The sequence below is a fragment of the Globicephala melas genome, chromosome 1 (genome assembly GCF_963455315.2).
Source record: "Globicephala melas chromosome 1, mGloMel1.2, whole genome shotgun sequence".
NCBI classification, from domain to species: domain Eukaryota; kingdom Metazoa; phylum Chordata; class Mammalia; order Artiodactyla; family Delphinidae; genus Globicephala; species Globicephala melas.
In genome coordinates, this window is record NC_083314.1 from 55302716 (window position 1) to 55323846 (window position 21131).

Consider the following 21131-nt stretch of genomic DNA (forward strand, 5'->3'; position numbering starts at 1 on the left):
GTCCATCACTGGATGAATGGATAAAGAAGATGTGGCACATATATACAATGGAATATTACTCAGCCATAAAAAGAAATGCAATTGAGCTATTTGTTATGAGGTGGATAGACCTAGAGTCTGTCATACAGAGCGAAGTAAGTCAGAAAGAGAAAGACAAATACCATATGCTAACACATATATATGGAATTTAAGCAAAAAAAATGTCACGAAGAACCTAGCGGTAAGACAGGAATAAAGACACAGACCTACTAGAGAATGGACTTGAGGATATGGGGAGGGGGAAGGGTAAGCTGTGACAAAGCACGAGAGAGGCATGGACATATATACACTACCAAACCGCATAGCACAGGGAGATCAGCTCAGTGCTTTGTGATCGCCTGGAGGGGTGGGATAGGGAGGGTGGGAGGGAGGGAGACGCAAGAGGGAAGAGATATGGGGACATAGTATATGTATAACTGATTCACTTTGTTATAAAGCAGAAACTAACACACCATTGTAAAGCAATTATACTCCAATAAAGATGTAAAAAAATTAAAGTATCTGGGAAGTGACCCCCACATTAAAAAAAAAAAAAAATCCCATGTGCCGCAACTAAGACCCGACCCAGCCAAATAAATAAATAAATGAAATATTAAAAAATAAATAAAAAATAAAATAACATAGCAAACTCTTCTAAGATAAAGCCTTTTCACTAATATTGGTGAAAAAGGAGCAACTCTTTTAAAAACATTTATCAAGAAAATGTTCACCCAAAAAAGTAAATGTAGAAAAGTTACCCTATAAAAGATACCCAGAAAAATATGTGTTAAAATTTTAAAAACAACTTGCTCAAATATATTACTAATTGAAAGGAGCTAAAACAAGAGGCAATCATACAAGAACTTTTTTAATTACAAAAATCAATTTATTTGAGAAAAACAATATAACTTCTAAATTAATTTCCAAAATAAGGCATTTTGCTAAAATACCATCTCAATAAATATATGTTTAGCAATAATATTTTCTCATACAAGGAATTAGGTTTTCTTTTATATAGTAGTGTACCAGCAACCCTAAGAAAAACCAATGCATTAAGAGTAAAGATGTTCCTAATGATACCCTTGGTATTATGAAATACCTCTGAATGCCTGTAACACCAGCTGATAAAAACCTGCTTCTAAAACACAACACTGAGAATTGATAATAATGGTAAGTATGTCATAACATACAAACAGCAAAATCTGTTTTGAAGAAAATGGTTACACTGAGTAGTAGAAATAAATTCTTAAAGAAAGTCAACTAATTATCTTTAAAAGCAGTTTTGTGTAATATATTCATAAAGATGCAACAAGAATAGATGCCTCTCTGGCTTTTTGCACTGTGCTTTCTGATACTCTGCTCTGTCTGTAATTCTTCAGCAGAACTCTAGCACATCATTCTCCCTGTACAAAGATCATCAGCATCAAGATACTTCTGGCTGGATTCCCCAACTCTTTTGCCATAGATAATTGAGATCCACTCCAGCAGAGTCCCACAGAAGAACAGCCAAGGCAATAAGTCAAACGTGTCCTAACCCTTCTGTGGGAACCCCTAATCCTTGTGTCACAGGTCCAACAAAGCCATCACCCTCACTGGGCTTCCCCTCTACCACTGCTGGTGTCTGCTGCTTGTGGCATATTATGGTGAAATAAGAGCACATCAAAGTGATAACTGGTAGTGGCAGCCATGCTGCTACTCCCTCTTGAGAAGATGTCTTCTTGCCTTTAACTGACAAACTTCTTCAAATCTCATCCAGGGACTCTGCAAACAATGGAAAACAAATTAATGCCACTGCTGCATGGTACATATTTAAGCAATAAGAATGTCAGTCATCTGTTCCTGAGCTATCTTTGCCAATTGTCTGTGTCCATTAAGAGGGACCCAAATACTAAGGACTAATGTTGTCCCTTCACCACATAACAAGAAAGTTCCAGGAACCAGATAACTAGACAACCAGTAAATGCAACAAAAAGACAAGTAATTATTTTTTGAGGGGAGAGAGGAAGATGTCAGACATTCTATAAAAGGCATGAGTAAAACCCAAAGGTTGCTGGAATGCAAGCTATATGACCGAGAAATGCCTTTATAAAGCATAATTGAAAGGTAAAAATCTATATTTACTTTTTATAATAAAGCAACAGGAAAGCTGTGACTGAAAATTAAATGGGTCTTCAGAGTCATAAACTTCCTTAGGAAACCAGCTTCATCATCTGTTCTCTCAGCCTTTGGATAAGGAAAGGGTAACCATAAAATCTGTCAGCCAAACCAGAGCACTTTTGAGAATAAAATGAAGTGCTTTAATAATATACTTGGACAACAGGCATAAACTAGGACTGATCCAGGCAAAGAGGAGCATAAGGTCACTAGTCTAAATAAATACCATCTATGTTATGGAAATGTCATGAGTATCAAGTAAATGCTTAGCGCAGTGCCAGGCATAAGCCCTATATTTATACCGGGTTGTTATAGAAATGCTCTCTCATAATAAAGTTCAATGAAAACTGTCATTTATTTCTCCTTCAAACAATGAATTTTACCACCAATGTCCCAGAATGTAACACTTCGAAAAATTTACTCAAAAAAATTAAATAATAAATGGATATCACTTTATTACAACCTACAATGTACCAAATATCCTCTCCAGAAATACAATTAATCCTATTTAATACTATATCCAAAATGGTCAGGCCAAGAATTCCCCCCCAGTTTTATCCACTGCTTACCCACTGTTAAAGCTCTCAAAAATGACAAATATCCCCCCCATAAACAAGTAGATGCTATAATCCAAAAAGAGAGTTTCATACCATCACAGTTATGAAAAATGCTTGTAACCAGGTGCCTTTCAATTTCCTTCTACAGCAGTGTTTCTGCCTCTCCAAGCAGCAGGTTCTCCAATTCTTCAAAGTTCTCTTTCTTACTGTTGAGCACCAGTTATCCAGAATCCACACAGGTATGCTAAATGACGGTTGCCAACATGAAATGCCAGGTCTCTACCATCTGCTTCCCCACCTCTGTAGTGGAGTTGTAAGGATCAGAAATAGACCCCCCAATTTACAAACACACACACACATTCTTTCAACATATTTATATCCACTGCCTCCTACGTGCCAGGCATACTTGTACTCATTCACTCTACCTATCACACACTTGGCCAAATAGTCAGTATAGGTATATGTATAGGTATTATGTATGTGTGTGTAGGTATATATACATACACACATTGGGATGAAATAGATTCAGAACTATATAAAAAACAAACAAAAAGAAACAAATTTGAACTTCTTAAACAGGCATGGTTCTGACAGAGAACTTCTATGTCTGTACATGTTCATTTTAGTGTAAAAAAATTAATCACCAGGGCATAATAACAACTGACATACCCCTCACGCTTAGTATCAGACGCACAGAAATCTACATTTCTATGAGTTCCCATGTTGTGGCCAGAAATAAACTCTCAGAACTCCTGTTAATATAATGGTTTATTTATGTTTCATAGTAAAGAGAAAATAGCACAACTGCTACTTTCAGCATTTTCTGCTGACAATTTATATTTCCAAAAGCAAACACACCTGAGACCTTGCCCATCCAAATCCATTTAATAATGCCTTTGAAATGGTTGTATAAGTACTAAAGTTCTAAAAGTGCAAATTATTTTTAATTTGGGGAGAAATCAATAGATACAGAAAAGAAGGCAATTTCTCCATGTATGTAACAGCCATTTGATTCTGAGTCTAAGAATAAACTACCATTTAATAATTGGTAAGAGGAACTCACTGGCATCTTCAAAGGACTACAAGTTGACAACCCTGCTGTATGGGAGCATTTGTATTTATAATTAATACCAGTTCTATAGAGCAAAAGCCAGCCTCTGAATGAATGCACATAATAAATGATCACCAGTGAAAATCACAGACATCTATGAAACAATCTTACTGCAGTATCTAAGTGAAAGGCCCAGCAGAGAAACAGGTATTGTTACAGACATTTTTTAAAGTCACATAGACCAACCAACTTAGGCAAAACAATAAAAGAGGGGCAAAAATATTCTTCCTTTCTAAGTCTGAGCAATTACTACCATGGTGGGGTGGGAGGAAAGCTTATCAAGGGGGATTTTTCTGTTACATATGTTAAACTGAGAGAACCACTTTAGTGCACAGTTATCAGATTTAGCTTTCCATATGCGGCTCTATGCCATTATAAATATTAACTTTCTCTTCAGAAAGATACTCCAAATTCATGTAATATGGTATATGGTCATACATACTAAATTATATGACAGTGAAATTAGAGTTTGAAAATATTACCCTAATTCATCTCAATAGCAAATTGCTACAACATATTATACTTACTGCCTCTTTAATTTCACAGGAGAAAACATGTATCTGGAATTCTTCTGAGCCATGGGAACTCTCTGTAAATGCAAAGCAATTGCTCTCTACTGTCCCATCATGTCCACGTGCACAGAATAACACCTTATAAATTGGAAAAGATGCTATCTCCATGTTGTTGGATTGGTCTATGATTCTGCAGAACAGTGATGAAAAATGAGATAAAATATTAACTGTCAAAGAACAAAGGCAAACACTTTTACTATGCCAATAACATACAAAATAACTATCTTAAAATCACAAAAATAAACTGGTACTAATAAAGCAAGAAAACAGTTATCTTCATATTTTTGCTATACACACCCACAAACACACAAATTCTTCAACTTCTTTTGACAATTACTTCATTTTTGTGTCCTATGATCGAATTCATTTACTTTCAAAGCCAAGTATACACTACCTGGTAAAATCGATGTCACGCATCCCTAAATGCTAGTCTTGTTCTGTTATGGCAAGAGGAATGCCAGTAAAAAATAGCACAGACCATCTCTGGAGAGTTCATTTCTATTTAAAGCAGCACCTGTAAGTTTATCCAAGTCCAGGTCATTCATCGTTCAACAAAGACTTCTCTTACCCTAAAAAAGGTCAGAGTGGTTCCAAAGATAAACTTAACAATGGAATTTAAGAGGTAAAAGGAGTTTGTGGGACTTAGGAGCAAATATTTCTCTGACTTTCCCTGTACAAATCCTAAGCCCTAGTTTGATCCAAAACCTCAAGACCACCTCAGGATCTCAAATTGTAGAACTGAGGGGGACCTACTAGGAATAGAGAGGCAAATCAAAACACTAAGTCTTTGTTAAGGTATGTTTGGCACTTTGAAACTCAATAGGTACAAACATCAAAATGCCTTTTACTGTTAAGAGATATCATACAAACAATATACCTACAAAACGCTTTCCTGAAAAAGTCAAAGCATTTTTACCAAAACCTTGTAAATTTATATTGCTATTATTTTGGTGCTTAGAACTTTTCTCACATTCTAAACTTCAGAGAATGAGGCAAATCAGAAAGGGTTTGGAAAAGATTAAATCAGTCTTCAGAGAATAGTATAGGTTCAACACATTCAACCTAATTTCCCAGACCTGGTTCATTTATTTGTTCATTCAGCAAATGTTTAGTAAAAACCTGCTATGGACCAATACTGCTCTAGACAGTACTATCAGACAGAAGCTGTAGCAGGAAAAAATACCAATAACCTGCCCCCATGGAACTTATATTCTAGTGAGGAAGACAGACAATAAACAAATAAGCAAATAAATATATAATATCAAGTCAAAGAAAAGTTCTATGAAGGAAAAAAGGCCCAGTAAAAAGAAAGAGGGACAGTTATGATATGATCAAAGGAGGATTCTTTTGACAATTTGGCAGTTTCTTACAAAACTAAATATACCCATACTATAGGATCTAGCAATTACACTCCTTGGTGTTTATTCAAATGAGTTAAAAACTTACGTCTACACAAAACCCCGCACACAGACGTTTACAGAAGCTTTATTCATAATCGCCAAAACTTGGATGCAATCAGAATGTCCTTCCATAGGCAAATGGAAAAATAAACTGTGGTACACCCAGACAATAGCATATTATTCAGCACTAAAAAGAAATGAGCTATCAAGCCAGAAAAAGACGTGTAGGAACCTTAAATGCCTATTATTAAGTAAAAGAAGCCAATCTGAAAGGGCTACTTATTACATGATTCTAACTACATAATTTACTGGAAAAGGCAAAACTATGGAGACAGTAAAAAGATCAGTGGTTGCCAGCGGTTGCAGGGAGGGACAGATGATCAGGCAGAAGGCAGGAATTTTCAAACAGTGAAAGTACTCTGTATGATATTCTACTGGTGGATACATGTCATTATATATTTGTCCAAACCCATAGAATGTACAACACCAAGAGTGAACCCTAAGGTAAACTATGGACTTTGGAAAATTATGTCAATGTAGGTTCATCAACTGTAACAAATGTGGGTACTTCCCTGGTACTCCAGTGGTTAAGAATCCGCCTTCCAATGCAGGGGACATGGGTTCGATCCCTGGTCCAGAAACTAAGATCCCACATGCCGTGGGGCAACTAAGCCAGCGTGCCACAACTACAAAGCCCACATGTGCACTCTGGAGTCCGCGCACCACAACTACAGAGCCCACACGCTCTGGAGTCCGTGCACCACAACTAGAGAGCCCGCGCGCCGCAACAAAGAGCCCACGCGCCTCAACGAAAGATCCCATGTGCCGCAACTAAGATCCAACGCAGCCAAAAATAAACAAACAATTTTAAAATAAATTAAAAATTGTAACAAATGTACCATGTGGAAGAGGATGTTGATGGTGAGAGGTGTGTTTGGGGGAGGTGGAGGGATGCACATCTGGGATATGGGAAATCTCTGTACTTTGTGCTCAATTTTGCTGTGAACCTAAAAGTGATCTAAAAAATAAACCCTTTTAAGAAAAACAGGAAGGAAGAAAAAGAAGCCTTCTTTTGATAAAAAGGTTTCTTGAGGTGAAACCGGAGAGAAGTGAAAAAGCCACTGGAAAACCAAGGAAAGCTTGTTTAGGCAGAGTAAAAAGACTACACAAAAGCCCTGAGGTAGGAATCCTGACTGATAGGCCCTGAGGCAGGATTCATGACTGTGTTTGAGAAAGAGCAAAGAGGCTACTATGACTGGAATGTAGCAAATGAATGAAGTGAATGAATGAATGAAGTAAATGTAGTGAAAGAAGTGAGAGGGCGAAGGAGGGAGGGAAGAGAGGGGAGAAGGGCAGAAGATCAGGTCAAAGCAGATCATCAGGGCCAGACATGGTAAGAATTTCAAATATAATCACAAGTGTGATTGGAGGCTACTGGAGGGCTGAATGTAGGAAAATAACAGTTATCTAATTTACATTTAAAGAAATTCAAGGTTCAGATGACATTAAGTATTATTCCTAGTGAAACATGTGAGAAAAAGCCATTTTGCTTCTTTCCAGTCTGACGTAAAGAGCTTGAAATCTAGGGATCACTCTAGTTTTCTGAACCACTGTTACATGACAAGGTGAAACACAAATCATAGGTATTTTGACAGTTATAGTTGCATTTATAGTATTCTAAGCAAATTTTACAAATGCCCCTTGCAAATAAGGAATACAGTCTAAACCTAAACATGTTTACTTTGCAGGGCTACAGAGTAAAAGTGAATTCAGAGTAAGTCCAAGGCCTCACTTATGATAAAATATCATCACCACTACCCAAAAAACCTTCACACATGTCTAAGGGGGTAATAAGGGATTAGAGCTTACCTCACAGAACCTTCCGGAACATTTGGCACATACAGAGTAACAGGAAAGGGGTGCTGACTGGAAGATTTCATAGTTGCCATTGCCCGTAAAGCCTCCACTTCATTACGTGGGGAAGAAACCTTCATACATCCTAAGTAGGTCAGTTTGTTAAATAAAACACTATCTTCTTCAGGTATTCCACTTGGAGAAGATGGTCTGGGTGTAGAAATTTCTGAAGAAAAAAAAAAAAAGAAACACTCAAAAGTTAATATAAAACTTCACAGTATAATTTCATCTATTGCCCAAAAACAAATGAAAAATTGCAAATAAAATTTAGGTCTCTCTGTGTTTTCATTTCTTTTAATGTTTATCCTACATCTTAACTTAGAGTTTTGGAACTGGCCATTTTGTACTTCAGATCTCTCAAAGTATTATCTATGACTTCTTTAGAGGAAAAGAAAAAAAAAATTCTAAGCTTTATATTTTAAAAAATCAAAAATACGGAGTTCAAATGATATAAAACAATAAGGAGAAAAGACTACACTAAAGCCAGTGTGAATTATCCTAAAACGAATGAGAATTAAACAAAACTAAAATCAGTTAAAAGTGTCTCTGGTAAAGATCCTGCATAGCACCAAATTTATTAATCAGCCTAAATTCCTCAGCAAAAGTCAACAATGTTAAAATGTTCAATCTCATACTAATACCAACGAAGTCAAGCTCCTTATTTTTCTCCTTCCTAGCTTGCTGGCTTCTATAAAATATGTAAGTATTTCAATGAAAAATTTTTCCTCAAAATAATTATTTTGATGAATTATCCTATGATTGCTTCCCCAAATTCTTTAAAAAAAAAAAAATCCACTTTAATTCTAAACACAGCATGCATGTAGCAAAGTCCCAGCTGTGGTTAGAGAGTATTTATCTGCATATATCAGGTAGTATAAAGCTTCCCCTCTGCCACTCTCCCCATCCCCACCTAAAAATCCACATTCAGCTAATCTCCAACTCTTCCCGCTACCCACATCCACGCTGTACAAAATTAAGCAGCCTGTCTCACCCAAACTAGATCCTTGTGACATGCTCTAACTCTCATTAACAGGATTACACTTACAGGATATTAATAAATAATTCACAAAAGCCATTCCCAACCTCCCCACTCCAGCTCCCAAATATTATACTAAATCATGCACCCTTCACCACTTTTTTTCTATTGAAAAACTAAAGCTATTCAAATGAAGTACTTCATCTACCATGTTCTTCAATCACTGAAACATGTTTTTTCCACTTTTGAATCAGTTCAATGTATATATTTCAAAAGGGACATATAAAAAACTACAAATACATTTTAAGGCTGAATACAAACATGTTTAGAATATACATATATACATATATGCATTTTTGTTAATTTAGCAAGTACTTTTGCAAAAACAATTATTTGCAAGATCGTATGGTAAAACTGTGCTTTGGTGACTGATGAACACGGTAGATCAAGTAGTTCAAATTGTCTAACGTATGTGTAACTGGAATTCTACAAAAGAGGAAAAGGTGGGGAAAAAGCTTTCTGAAGAAATAAATGTTTTACAAAATCTGTGTAGCTCACAGATTCATGAAACTCTGTATACCCCAAATACAAAAACAATACATAAATTGATCCAAAAAAGACAGATGACAAAATTGTAGACAAGACCGTTAAAGTAACTATTATAACTATGATAGAGGAATTAAAGAAAAACACCTAACAAAAGGAGAAAAATGGAAGACAGAAAAAAGAACCAAAAGAAATTCTAGAGCTAAAAAAATGCAAGATCTGAAATGAAATATTCCCTGGGTGGATATAACAACTAATTCTAATTTGCATAAGAAAACAAGAATATTAAAGAAGATCCTTGGGATAAAGGAAAATGATACTAGAGGGAAACTGAAGAGCACCAAAAGTTATAAATATGAGGGAACGACTTTTTCCTTGTTGTTTAATTTCTTTAAAATACAGCAGACTGCTGGTCATCCCCATTTGGAAATCTTATTAATCATTATGTCCAAAATTGAATTCATTAGATGTACACTGAACTATCCATGCCTTGAATAACTCTTGAATCCATCCCACTTTTCTTTGGCCCCATAGTCATTACCCAAATTACTACAGCAGTAACCTCCAGTCTTTCTTTCCTCCAATTTATTCTCCACACTGCAGCCACCAAGATCTTCCATAAAGATAAAAGAAAGAAGAACTTCCCTTCCTCCCTCCCTCCCTCTCTCCCTCCCTCTCTCTTTCTTTCATCTTTTTTTTTGGCATTTTATTTTATTTAGTTATTTATTTTTATACATAAATAAATTAATTTTTTCACTGTGTTGGGTCTTCGTTGCTGCACGGAGGCTTTCTCTAGTTGCAGTGAGCGGGGGCTGCTCTTCGTTGTGGTGTACTGGCTTCTCATGGCGGTGGCTTCTCTTGTTGCAGAACACCGGCTCTAGACCTGCGGGGTTCAGTAGTTGTGGCTCACAGGCTCAGTAGTTGTGGTTCACAGGCTCTAGAGCACAGGCTCAGTAGTTGTGGTGCATGGGCTTAGTCGCTCCGCGGCATGTGGGATCTTCCAGGACCAGGGCTCGAACCCGTGTCCCCTGCATTGGCAGGTGGATTCTTAACCACTGCGCCACCAGGGAAGCCCAGGATATTTTTTTTTTTTTTAAAGCAAGTAACAACAGACAGATTGGAGAGAGGTCAAAACTTGAAGAACTACCAGTGTAGTACTGAATTCCTTTTTACATTTTTTCATCCTTTATATCCCACATTTGACCTACGGGCCGCCCAAGTTGCAGAACTGTGCAGTGAGCAACAAAACTGTGAGAGAAATCCTATTTTTCTGGCCAAAGGACAGAAAAAAAGAGTCCCTGTAAACCAGAGAACGTTTGGGGAATTATAACTTTTTTTTCTCTCCCTCTCTTTTTTCTCTCCCTCTCTTTTTTCTCTCCCAGTTCTACCACAAGGCCAGCCCCAGTGTTGGAGCTGCACCACTATGTGGGAAGTGGGGCTGGGGGGAAAGGATGGAGTGCCGTAGCATATGCAACTCGAAGAAAAGGAACCTCTCAGTGGTTAGAACACCCAAACAAACGGGCTTGGCTCTTGTGGTTCAAAAAGGAAAAGGAAACCTCTGTTATTTTTTTTCTTTCTTTTCCCTCACCACTCTGTCCTGACGTGAGAAATCTGTCTTTCTACGCAAGAGAAGAAGGAAAATGGGCCCCAAGAAGCCAGAGAGTATGGGGGAAATTCTGAGGAGGAGAGTTGGAGAAGGTAATCCCCTAATTTTGTGTAAGAACTAACACAAGTCTTGGGTTCACCACCATGCTATACATGTGTGGAACAGACCAAAGAAGCATAGCAAAGGTTTTGGAATTGACTGACTTTGGAACCAGAAAGCAAGATCGAACTTGCAGTCTGGATGTAACCAAGTGGACTGCCTGCTAAAATAAAACAAAATCAACATTCTTCAGAGGATTTTATCTGGAAACAGAATCTCAAAACGTAAGTTTCAGAAAGTCTGGAAAACAATTCAGTTACTCAACTAACAAAAAAAACAAAAAACAAAAATAGAAAAAGGTGACCAATTGTCAAGGGAAAAGCAATCAACAGATACCAATCCCAAAATGATGCAGTTGCTGGAATTATCAAAGACTTTAAAATTGGTATTATAACCATGCTCTATGACATAAAGGTGAACAAACCTGGAATGAGTGAAAATATTAAAATCCATGGCAGAGGAACAGAAAATGTAAAAAGGTGAATTTTAGACCAGAAAAATAGAATATCTAAAATTAAAAATTCACTGGATGGGCTCAAAAGAAAGGAGATAACAGAATAGTGAGCCAGTAAACTGGAATACAGATCAACAGAAATTTTCTAAACTAAAGAAAGGAGAAAAGAAAAAGATTGGAAAACAATGAAAAGAGCCTTAGGAATTGCAGGACAATATGAAAATATCTAATAGTTTTGTTGTCTGAGTCACGGGAAAAGAAAAAGACTATGCACAAAAAAATTTTCTAAAAAATGTCTGAGGGCTTCCCTGGTGGCGCAGTGGTTGAAAGTCCGCCTGCTGATGCAGGGGACACAGGTTCGTGCTCTGGTCCGGGAAGATCCCACATGCCGCAGAGCGGCTGGGCCCGTGAGCCATGGCCGCTGAGCCTGCGCGTCCAGAGCCTGTGCTCCGCAACGGGAGAGGCCACAAGTGAGAGGCCCACATACCGCAAAAAAAAAAAAAAAAAAAAAGTCTGAAAACTTCTTAAATTTCATAAAAGATATAAATTTACAGATTCAAGAATCTCAGTGAACACCAACAAAGATAAATTCAAAGAAAACCACACCCATATAACCAAACTGCTGGAAAACAAAAATATTGAAAAAAATATTGAAAGTAGACAAACAGCATGTTACAAATAAGGGAACAAATAAGTGATTCAAATGACTGCAGATTTCTCATCAGAAATGATAGAGAAGACAGCAGGACAACATCTTTAGAGTATTCAAAGAACATTGCTCCATAGAAATCCAGGGGTTAGGTATGTCAATGGAGGTAAAGGGCCTACACCCTGCCCCATGCCCTTTGGTTTTTTTTTGGTTTTTTTTGGCCGAGCCACACGCTATGCAGGATCTTGGTTCCCTGACCAGGGATCAAACCGTGCCCCCTGCAGTGGAAGCACGGACTCTTAACCACTGGACCACCAGAGAAGTCCCCCCATGCCCATTTAAAGTAATATGTTATAATTACTGGGCTTTGACCTAAAACTGTATGTGATTTTATTCTGAGGTTCAAGATTTCCAAAACTATTGATGATGACAAACATTTTATTTGGTACTTACTTTGTGCCAGGCATTTTACAAAATACTTTATGTGGATGGTATCATTTGAACTTCTAAATCCCTATGAAACGGGTTCTATCTTATCTCTATTTTACAGATGAGATAACTGATCATTAGAGAAGTTGAATAACTTGTCCAAGCTGCAGGCAGAGCCTGGATTCAAATCTAGGTCTGAACTGCAGATATCATGTCTTAGCCTCTATGAAAGGTCTAAAACAGAATGAATTAAAATCAAAATGAAGTTTATTCTGCCCTTAATTATAGAGTACCAGCTCTTCAAGGGAAGGAACTGTTCTATCCTCTTTTTATTCCCAGCACTTATAACAAGTATCTAAAAGACTAGGCACTCAATATATGCCAAATGAATTAATCAGTAAATAAATGAAATTTTTTAGAGCTAGTGGTCCTTTTAGCAACCAATTAATGGCAAACACACATCATCTCTGGGTACCACTTAGATCCTATCTCATCCACAACTAAATGTATCATAACTGCAGCTTTCATGTAGACAAAACTCATGACTAGTGGAAATCTGAAGTTAAGCAAACAAATAGCAAAATATTTTTAGCAAGGCAACACTTCTAGATCTCGTAAAATCACACATCAATGTAAGAAATTCATATCCTCCTAAATATAAATTCAGTCCTGTTCAAGTCATACTTTTGAATTCCATCATCCCTTCCTTAGCAGAAAGATGCAAAGAATAACAAAGAGCATGAGAGAGAAGACTCATCTATGTATCCACACAGTATTTTAGTACATTACAGTAAATTAGTAGATTCCCTGTAGAGGTGAATCCAAGTAGCCAGGACATAAAAACCAACAAGTTATCATGATGTTTAAACAAAAGCCCTTATCTATCTAAATTTATCACTGGCAAATTACATATCTTTAATATTCACTTTAGTCCATTTAAATCTAGATACTTTCCAGACAGTCCCTTACCTTTGAAGTTATGTGTCATTTTAATCGACCACAACAATTCTGTAAACAAAACCTGCAACTATGAAGAGGCAGCTGAAATGTCTTCTCATAGCTCTTTCAGGCTGCTATATAACAAAATACCACATGGGTGGCTTGTAACAACAGACATTTATTTCTCACAGCTCTGAATGCTAGGAAGTCCAAGACTGAGGCTCTGGCAGATTTGGTGCCTCATGAGAGCTCACTTTCTAGAGAGCATCTTTTCACTGTGTCCTCACACTGCAGAAGGCACAAGCTAGCTCTCTGGAGTCTGTTTTAGAAGGACATAATCCCAATTATGAGGGCTTTGCCCTCATGACCTAATCACCTCCCAAAGGCCCGACGTCCTAATACCATCACTAGGATTTCAATATATTAATTTTGGGGAGAACACAAAACATATGTCTTTTCATTGAAAATGAAAAGAAACAATATATAACAAGAAAAGAATGCTTTTTAAAAACTTACTTGTAAAGCAAAGTGGAAATTCTTATCCACTGAGATCTTCAGGGAAAGATACATTTTTTTAAAATGTATTTAATATAATGGGTGTTGAAAACACAAAAGTACATTATACATGGTCCCTATCAAATATGCTCAGAAATAAGAATATTATCTAGGCCATTGCAAAGGACAACTGATTCCAATAACCCATCAGAGCTTTCAATACATGAGAAGATAAAGGTATTTCTTCCTTTTGATTAATCTATTAACCAAAAAAATAACTATAGGAATGTTGATGTCAGTATGCTCTGGGTTTGGGGCGAATGCTAGGGATTTAAGAAATTCAAAAGATAAAGAAAAGCACAATGAAAAATATAATCTCTCATGTTCCCTCAATCAAGAACTAACAAAATTAATATTTTGTAAGGCTTATTTCCAATCTTGTGTGTACACACACACACACACACACACACACACATATAAAGTCCCCTTGAACTTAAATCTAGCCATGAATATGAATATACACTGAAACCTACAAGTCTTTATAATGAATCATTAAACTAGGGGCACTTTTGGGGACCCCCAACACATGGCAAATATCTTCTCTGAGCCTCATTTAGCCATATTTATTATGGTACTTTTCTCATTCAGATTTAAGCTTTTATGTATTAAAATGCAAGTAGCTTTTCCTTTATGATTTGGCTTTTCCTACCCTGACAATCACAAAAATATTCTCATTATTTTCTTCTTAAAGGTTCATTTTTCCCATTTAAATATTTGATTCACTAGGAATAAATTTGGGGTACAGTGTTTAAGGTAGGGCCACCGTGTTTCCACTGTGTAGCACTCTGGCCTATATCTACACCTACCCTACACGAACATTCAGAAATGGATCATGAGTGCCTTAAATCAGTCAGGATGATCTCATCTCCTCTGTCAGAATGACTTACTGAGGAGTTTGAATATAACCAAGGCCTACAACTATTGGCTCATATCATTCCCCTGACTACTAGAAAATGATTCAGTTGGTCCAATCAGAGTAAAACTCACAACTTTTGTTCGATGGGTAAAAGATCAGAGCCTTTCTCTCGGTCACCAGACATGAACAAATCACCTAGCCTTACTTATCAATTTCTGCAGCTACCTACTTTGTGACCACAAAGGTTGCCAGTTAAGGAGAAAGATGACATGGAGAAGATCAAAGCTGAGTAGTTTACAAAGAAATACTACCAGAGGCCAGATCAAACCACACCTCCAGTGTTTAAACCAGCTGAAGTAGGAGTTGGGTTGGGTTTGGTTTGGCTTTTCCTTCATCCAAAACCATTCTGACTTACAAACTGGTATTCCTACTATAAATCCTACTCATTCATGCACGTACATATTATTTATTACACTGTAATAAATACTTTTACAGTATTATTACACTGATGGAGTTGACATGTTATTTTACTTAGAATTTTCACAAATTGTAATTGAAATAACTGTAGTCAAACTGAGTAAGAAGTCACATTATATGGAAGAATGTGTCCATTACACTGTTCTTTGATACCCAAGAATTTATTCATTTGTTCAATAAGTATTTATTCATTTGTTCAATAAGTATTTATTGAGGGCCTACTATATGCCAAGTACTAGGGGTAAAATGAATGCCCAGACATAGAGCCAGTTCTCAAAGAACACTGAGACTGATTTTACAGGTGGAGATACAAACAGAAACATAAGAACCAATGCGGGAACTGAAAAGCTGCTGGCCTTGATCTTAGAAAATGAAGCTAATAAAATTTTCTAATATTCATCTTAAAATTTTCATTATCACTTTATCCCATTTCTATTATAGTTTCTAAGAGTTCAATACAGTACCTGTATTCGATGGATCCAAAATTAATTGAAGAGACGGCTTATTTATTTGGCTGGCCGAAACATCTCCAAATGAATGGTCTGAAATCTCACTGGAACTCGGACAATCAACAAGAAGGCTGCTTTGCCCTTTCTCAGAATCTCTCAAAATCTCTTCCATGGCTTTTTCCAGTTGTTCATCACCATTAGAAACTATCTACAGACAAAGCAAGACAATTCGTTTCAATCATAACATGGTTCTGGAACTTAATGAAAATATTTCATTTCTAGAAGAAATTTAAACAATCTAAATATTTAAATTTAAATATAGTTACTGAATACCAAGAATTTATACAGCTGTACCTAATTTCATTAGATATATATAAAATCCTGAGTTATAAACTCAACTAAATTAGAGGATTACTAGTACCAGAAAAGGATTCTTCAGAAACATACCATGCATTTTCCAACTATATCTGATCTAAGATCTTATTTACAGATATTTTCTTTTCTTATTTTTTTCTTTTTCTCTTTTAGAAACGTATTCTAAAAACTGGGTAATCCTAAATTTATGGGTTTTTTTTTTAATTTATGTGTTTTAAAGAGGAAAATGGATACATTTAAATAGATAATATGTAGCACTGATATCATTTAAAAGGTCATATTTTTTGTTATCATAGCATAAACATATTTCTGACTCCTTTACAAATTTTGCTTGAGCTGTCAAGGAGTACTGCTAATTTCCTTACTCTTAAGTTGACTCATCTTCTTCTTAAAAGCAAGTGAGACACAAAGCCTAAGTAAATAAATGCCTTAAACACATTAATATGAAAATACAGAGTTAAATGAATTTAAAGAGCTGTTTATTTAAATACAGATATTTGAATAAATTTAAAGAAATCCATTGATTAATGAAATTATAAAAATATATATCCTCAACATAATGTAAAATGAGTACTTAATAATCTGATTTTTATAAAATTTTATTAGATTGATTTTATTAGATTAACATACTAACATACCTTTGATATAATTAATATTAAATAAAAGTTATAAATAATATACAGCATTTTTGGCTAATTTCTCTCTTCCTATTTCTAGAGGGTGGTTATGTACTTCCCATACATGTATACCTGGGTTTATTTGGTTCTTTTTTTTTTTTTTTGTCCAAGTTAGGAAAGGCAACATAAAAATGAAAAAGAAAAAGGACCACATCCAAATAAAAACTCAACTGCTAAAATTATAAAACATATACTTCAAAAAGATTCAGACAAGTGTTAAATCACATACTTGAATGTTACCAGCTGACTTAAAACATAAAAATCATAAAGAAAAGTCAAGTGAAAATAATACATAACTACATACTTATATAATTAATTTTTAAAACCCAGCAGCAGTAAGAGAGACAAAAATATCCAGATAAATTAAATTTATGTAAGATTTAACCATTAAGTCTAACTTGCCAATTATCCTTTCTCTTCTTTTTTCCCTCCTATTCTTTCTTTCTGAATTCTAAAGTAAAAGATAAAAAACCGAAAGCAAAAACTTTAAAAATACACAAACCAAATAATTAGCATCTGGATAAATCAAACACTGATTCTAGTCTCGAGGTCAGTACTCAAGAAAAACCTTTGGATTTTATATATCTCCTGAGATAAGTTTCACCTAGTTAAAAATAATAATAGTAATTTAAAATAATATCATTTGTAGAAAAGGGAAAAATACCTTCAGTTCAGGTTTTTCATCATCTTTTGTAGAAGTATCATCTGCATGCTGAGGAACCAAAACAAATTCTTCACTGTTCAGTGTAGTCACAGAATCCGATGACCCACTAATCTTCTGTAATGAAGCTCTGACCTCCATTTCAGTGCTGCAAACCTCTCTTCCCACATCCACCTGGTCAAAACCACAAGGAGTAAGAACAAAAATTAGTGAATAAAAACATGAACTATTAAGTACCTGATCAATCTTTGGCCTTTAAAATTGGTTCATGCAAGGAAGAATTCTGCTGGCTAGATAATTATCTCAAAACTAGGGAGGCTACCTTCTTGGGCTGGGACACATAATGGAAATGTACCCTGAGTTTCCACGCTAAAAGAACCATATTGTTCCCTGAAAAACAACACAAACCTGACCATATCTCAACTAAAAGGATTTACTACTATTTGGCACTCTACACATTTCTCCTAGAAATACTTTTTGTTCTTTTTAATAAATAGAAAACTAAGTAATAAATAAATAAGCTAGAAGTATCTACAAATTCATACACAAACAAAAATACATTCACTGAAATTACTTTATAACTAAACCTAAATGTCTGCAAAAACTTATCTCCTCAAGACTAAGTACTGTACCTTAAAATATTTTTTCTGTGTCACTTAAATTGACTGATTAACATAGAATTCAACACCTTAAGCCATGTATCTTTTCTTTTCCAGACATGTAGCCACTTATCTACAGGAGGCAAAAAAAGCAGGGGAGGTGAGGGGAGCAAAGCTTTCACATTGCATTCATGCAGCAGTAATCAAATACAGTGTGATTCTGTTTTCTGGATAGATCTCTACTTTACACCATAGAAACTCAACATTCTCTATCACTTCCAGAAATTCAAATATTCACACAACTAATTTTAACTGAACATGTACACTATATAACAGTCAGTATACTCAACTGCGGTTACATGAGCGAATAAGGCAAACAAGTTGCCTCATCTCGTGGAGCTTACATCTAGTGAGGAAACAAGCAAGTAAGGTAATCCCAAATCATTCTCAGGCTATGAAGAAAATACAACAGCCTAATGTAACAAAGAGTAGCTGTAAGGAATACACGGACAACTTTAAGTAAGGTGGTAGGAAAGGACTCTATGAAAGGGAAATATTTGAGCTGAAACCTGGAAGATAAAAAAGAACTGCATATTAACCAATCTGCTCAGTAACCAAAGGGGTAATGTGACAGAGAGGTAGGACAAGTAGACCAGTGCTAAAGAACGCAGGACCTTGTAACCATGGTAAGTCTGCTCCATGCCAAAAATTCCCCCATAAATGTTCTTTTTCTCTTTCTAATGAGGTTATTTTGTTCACTGCCTCATATAAATACGGCTGCAATATCTCATTTTGCCATTAGGTGACACTAACACCATTAGTCTCAGAAAAAAAAAATTAATAATAACTTCCCCCTTCAAGTTACACTTTAAAAAACTACCTCCTAACATTATCAAAAATCAAAGTTTCTAATAATATCAAAACAAAGGATAATTACTGCAAACTCCAAGGCCGGTGTAATTAGCTAGCCCTCATTTATTTGTTAGGCATATAAATATCCTTCCTTTTTAAAACCCTTCAAGCACATTCATCTGTCCTCTAAAGGTTTTTCTCATTTTGCACATTATATGTTTCTGAAAATGCAGTATGTGTTAGAAGCCATGTTTTTACCCTTCAGGCTGCCCCATGAATCCTTGATTGCCAAGACATCACACATTCCAGGTGTTCTTTCTGTGGCCTATCCTTCTCCAAATCTTTTTCAGTTGCCACTCCTCTACTTGACCTCTAAATGTTGGAAATTCCCCCAAGTTCAAGTCCCGAGCTTTTTTTTCTGATTCCTTGCCACACACTCTAAGTAATATCTCTCATTGCCATGGATTTAAATAGCATCTATATGCTGAAAGACTCCCAAATTTCTATCCTAACCCAAATGTCTCCTCTAAACTCCTGATTTGGAATCCAACTCTTTATTTGATATTTCCATGTGGAATTCTTATCAGTATCTTAAAATGTGACCCACATGGAATTCCTAATGTCCCATCCAAAGCTGTTCCTTATTCAGATTTCCCATTTCAGTAAAGAACACCACCTTCCACCAAGTTGCTCAAACAAAAAATCTGGTTATCATCCTTGATGCATCTATACTTCTTCATTCCTCTCATTGCCAAGTCATGTCAGCCCCACTTCCAAAATAAATCCCACATCTATCCCCATCTTTCTCCACATCCATTTTACCAATCTAATCCAAGCTATGATCTCATCTACTATAAAAGTCTCCTAACCCATCTCCTACCTCCAGTCTTCTCCCTAATCTACTCTTCACAGAACAGCCAAAGAAATCTTTTGGAAAGTACGTTGGATTACATTAAAACTCCAGACTAAAATCTTTTCATTAAAATTCAAATAAAATACAAACTCCTTGCCAGGACTTAAAGGCCTGACACACCCTTGCCTCTGTCACTTTATCATTACGGCTCTTTAGTCATAGAAAGTTTTTTCCCACTTTAGGGTCTTAGCTCTTATCTCCTACCTTCATATGGCTGACTCCTACAGGTATCAGCTTTGTTTCGTCCACTCAACAAATATTTAATGAGTCCCTACTATGTGATAGAAACTGTAATGGAAACTGGAGACTAAATGATTAGTGAGATGAACGAAGGCCCAGTCTTCTTAGAACTAACATTCTTATGGATGTGATAAATAATACAGAAGAAAATTAACTAGGATCACATACTGGAAAAAGTACTAGAAAAGATGATGAGAAGGGGCAGGGAGCAATATGGATTCAGTTGACATTTGGATTTAATAAGAATAAGCAAACCATGGCAAGAACTAGGGAGAAAGAACTTCAAGTAGAAGAAATAGCAAATACAAAAGCCTTGATGTAAGAAAAGGCTTACTGAGGAACAGAAAGGAGGCCACAATAGCTACATAATAATGAGTATGGGGGTAAGAATACAGGTGTCCCTCAGTATCCATGGAGAATTGGTTCTAGGAACCACCACAGACACCAAAATCCACAGATGCTCAAGTACCATAGCTGGCCCTCTATATCCTTGATTCCTCATCTGTGGCTTCAACCAACCACAGATTGTGTAGTATTATAGTATTTATTGAAAAAAATCTGTGTATAAGCAGACCCAGACGGTTCAAACCCATGTTGTTCAAAGGTCAACTATAGTTAGTATGAGATGAAATATAGACAGGAAAGGCAGAGAAGCCTGAGGCCACCCCTGATGTTAAGGCTATCCCGCAATCCCAACTCTGTTTTGTTCACCAGGGAATATTCCATTCCTACTTTAGTGTCTAGTACATAGTAGGTATTTAATAAATGTGTTGAAAAAAATGTTAAAAGCCCCAATCAGGCTAAAGTTCTCACAACTACCAAATGTGGAGCCAGTATTCGAACTAGGTAGTCTGACTTCAGAGTACATGCTCTAAAACACTACATTATACTGTCTCTTAAAGTCTCCTCATCTGTTCTTGAGATCCAAGGTTGGTATCAATGGAACATCACTATGTGTACTGAACTTTCCCCACACCTCTCCTCCTTCAAAACTTATCTGTCTCTTCCACCAAAACATTCTTCTTAGATAAGTGATATTTACACTAATAGTTA

At 36.1% G+C, this 21131-nt stretch overlaps 1 protein-coding gene across 4 annotated transcripts in view; it reads right to left on the bottom strand.

Moving 5' to 3' along the window:
- The window catches only part of RABGAP1L (RAB GTPase activating protein 1 like), a 686895-nt gene that overhangs the window by 605979 nt on the left and 59785 nt on the right, over window positions 1–21131 (bottom strand). For all 4 annotated transcript variants that reach the window (XM_030875419.3, XM_060296102.2, XM_060296106.2 and 1 more), the window contains exons 2-5: window positions 17478–17648; window positions 15777–15969; window positions 7682–7892; window positions 4368–4542 (exon numbers count right to left, since the gene is read on the bottom strand). In XM_030875419.3, the coding sequence (XP_030731279.1) occupies window positions 4368–4542; window positions 7682–7892; window positions 15777–15969; window positions 17478–17615 (717 nt within the window). In that variant the 5' untranslated portion in view covers window positions 17616–17648. The remainder of the gene's footprint in view (window positions 1–4367; window positions 4543–7681; window positions 7893–15776; window positions 15970–17477; window positions 17649–21131) is intronic.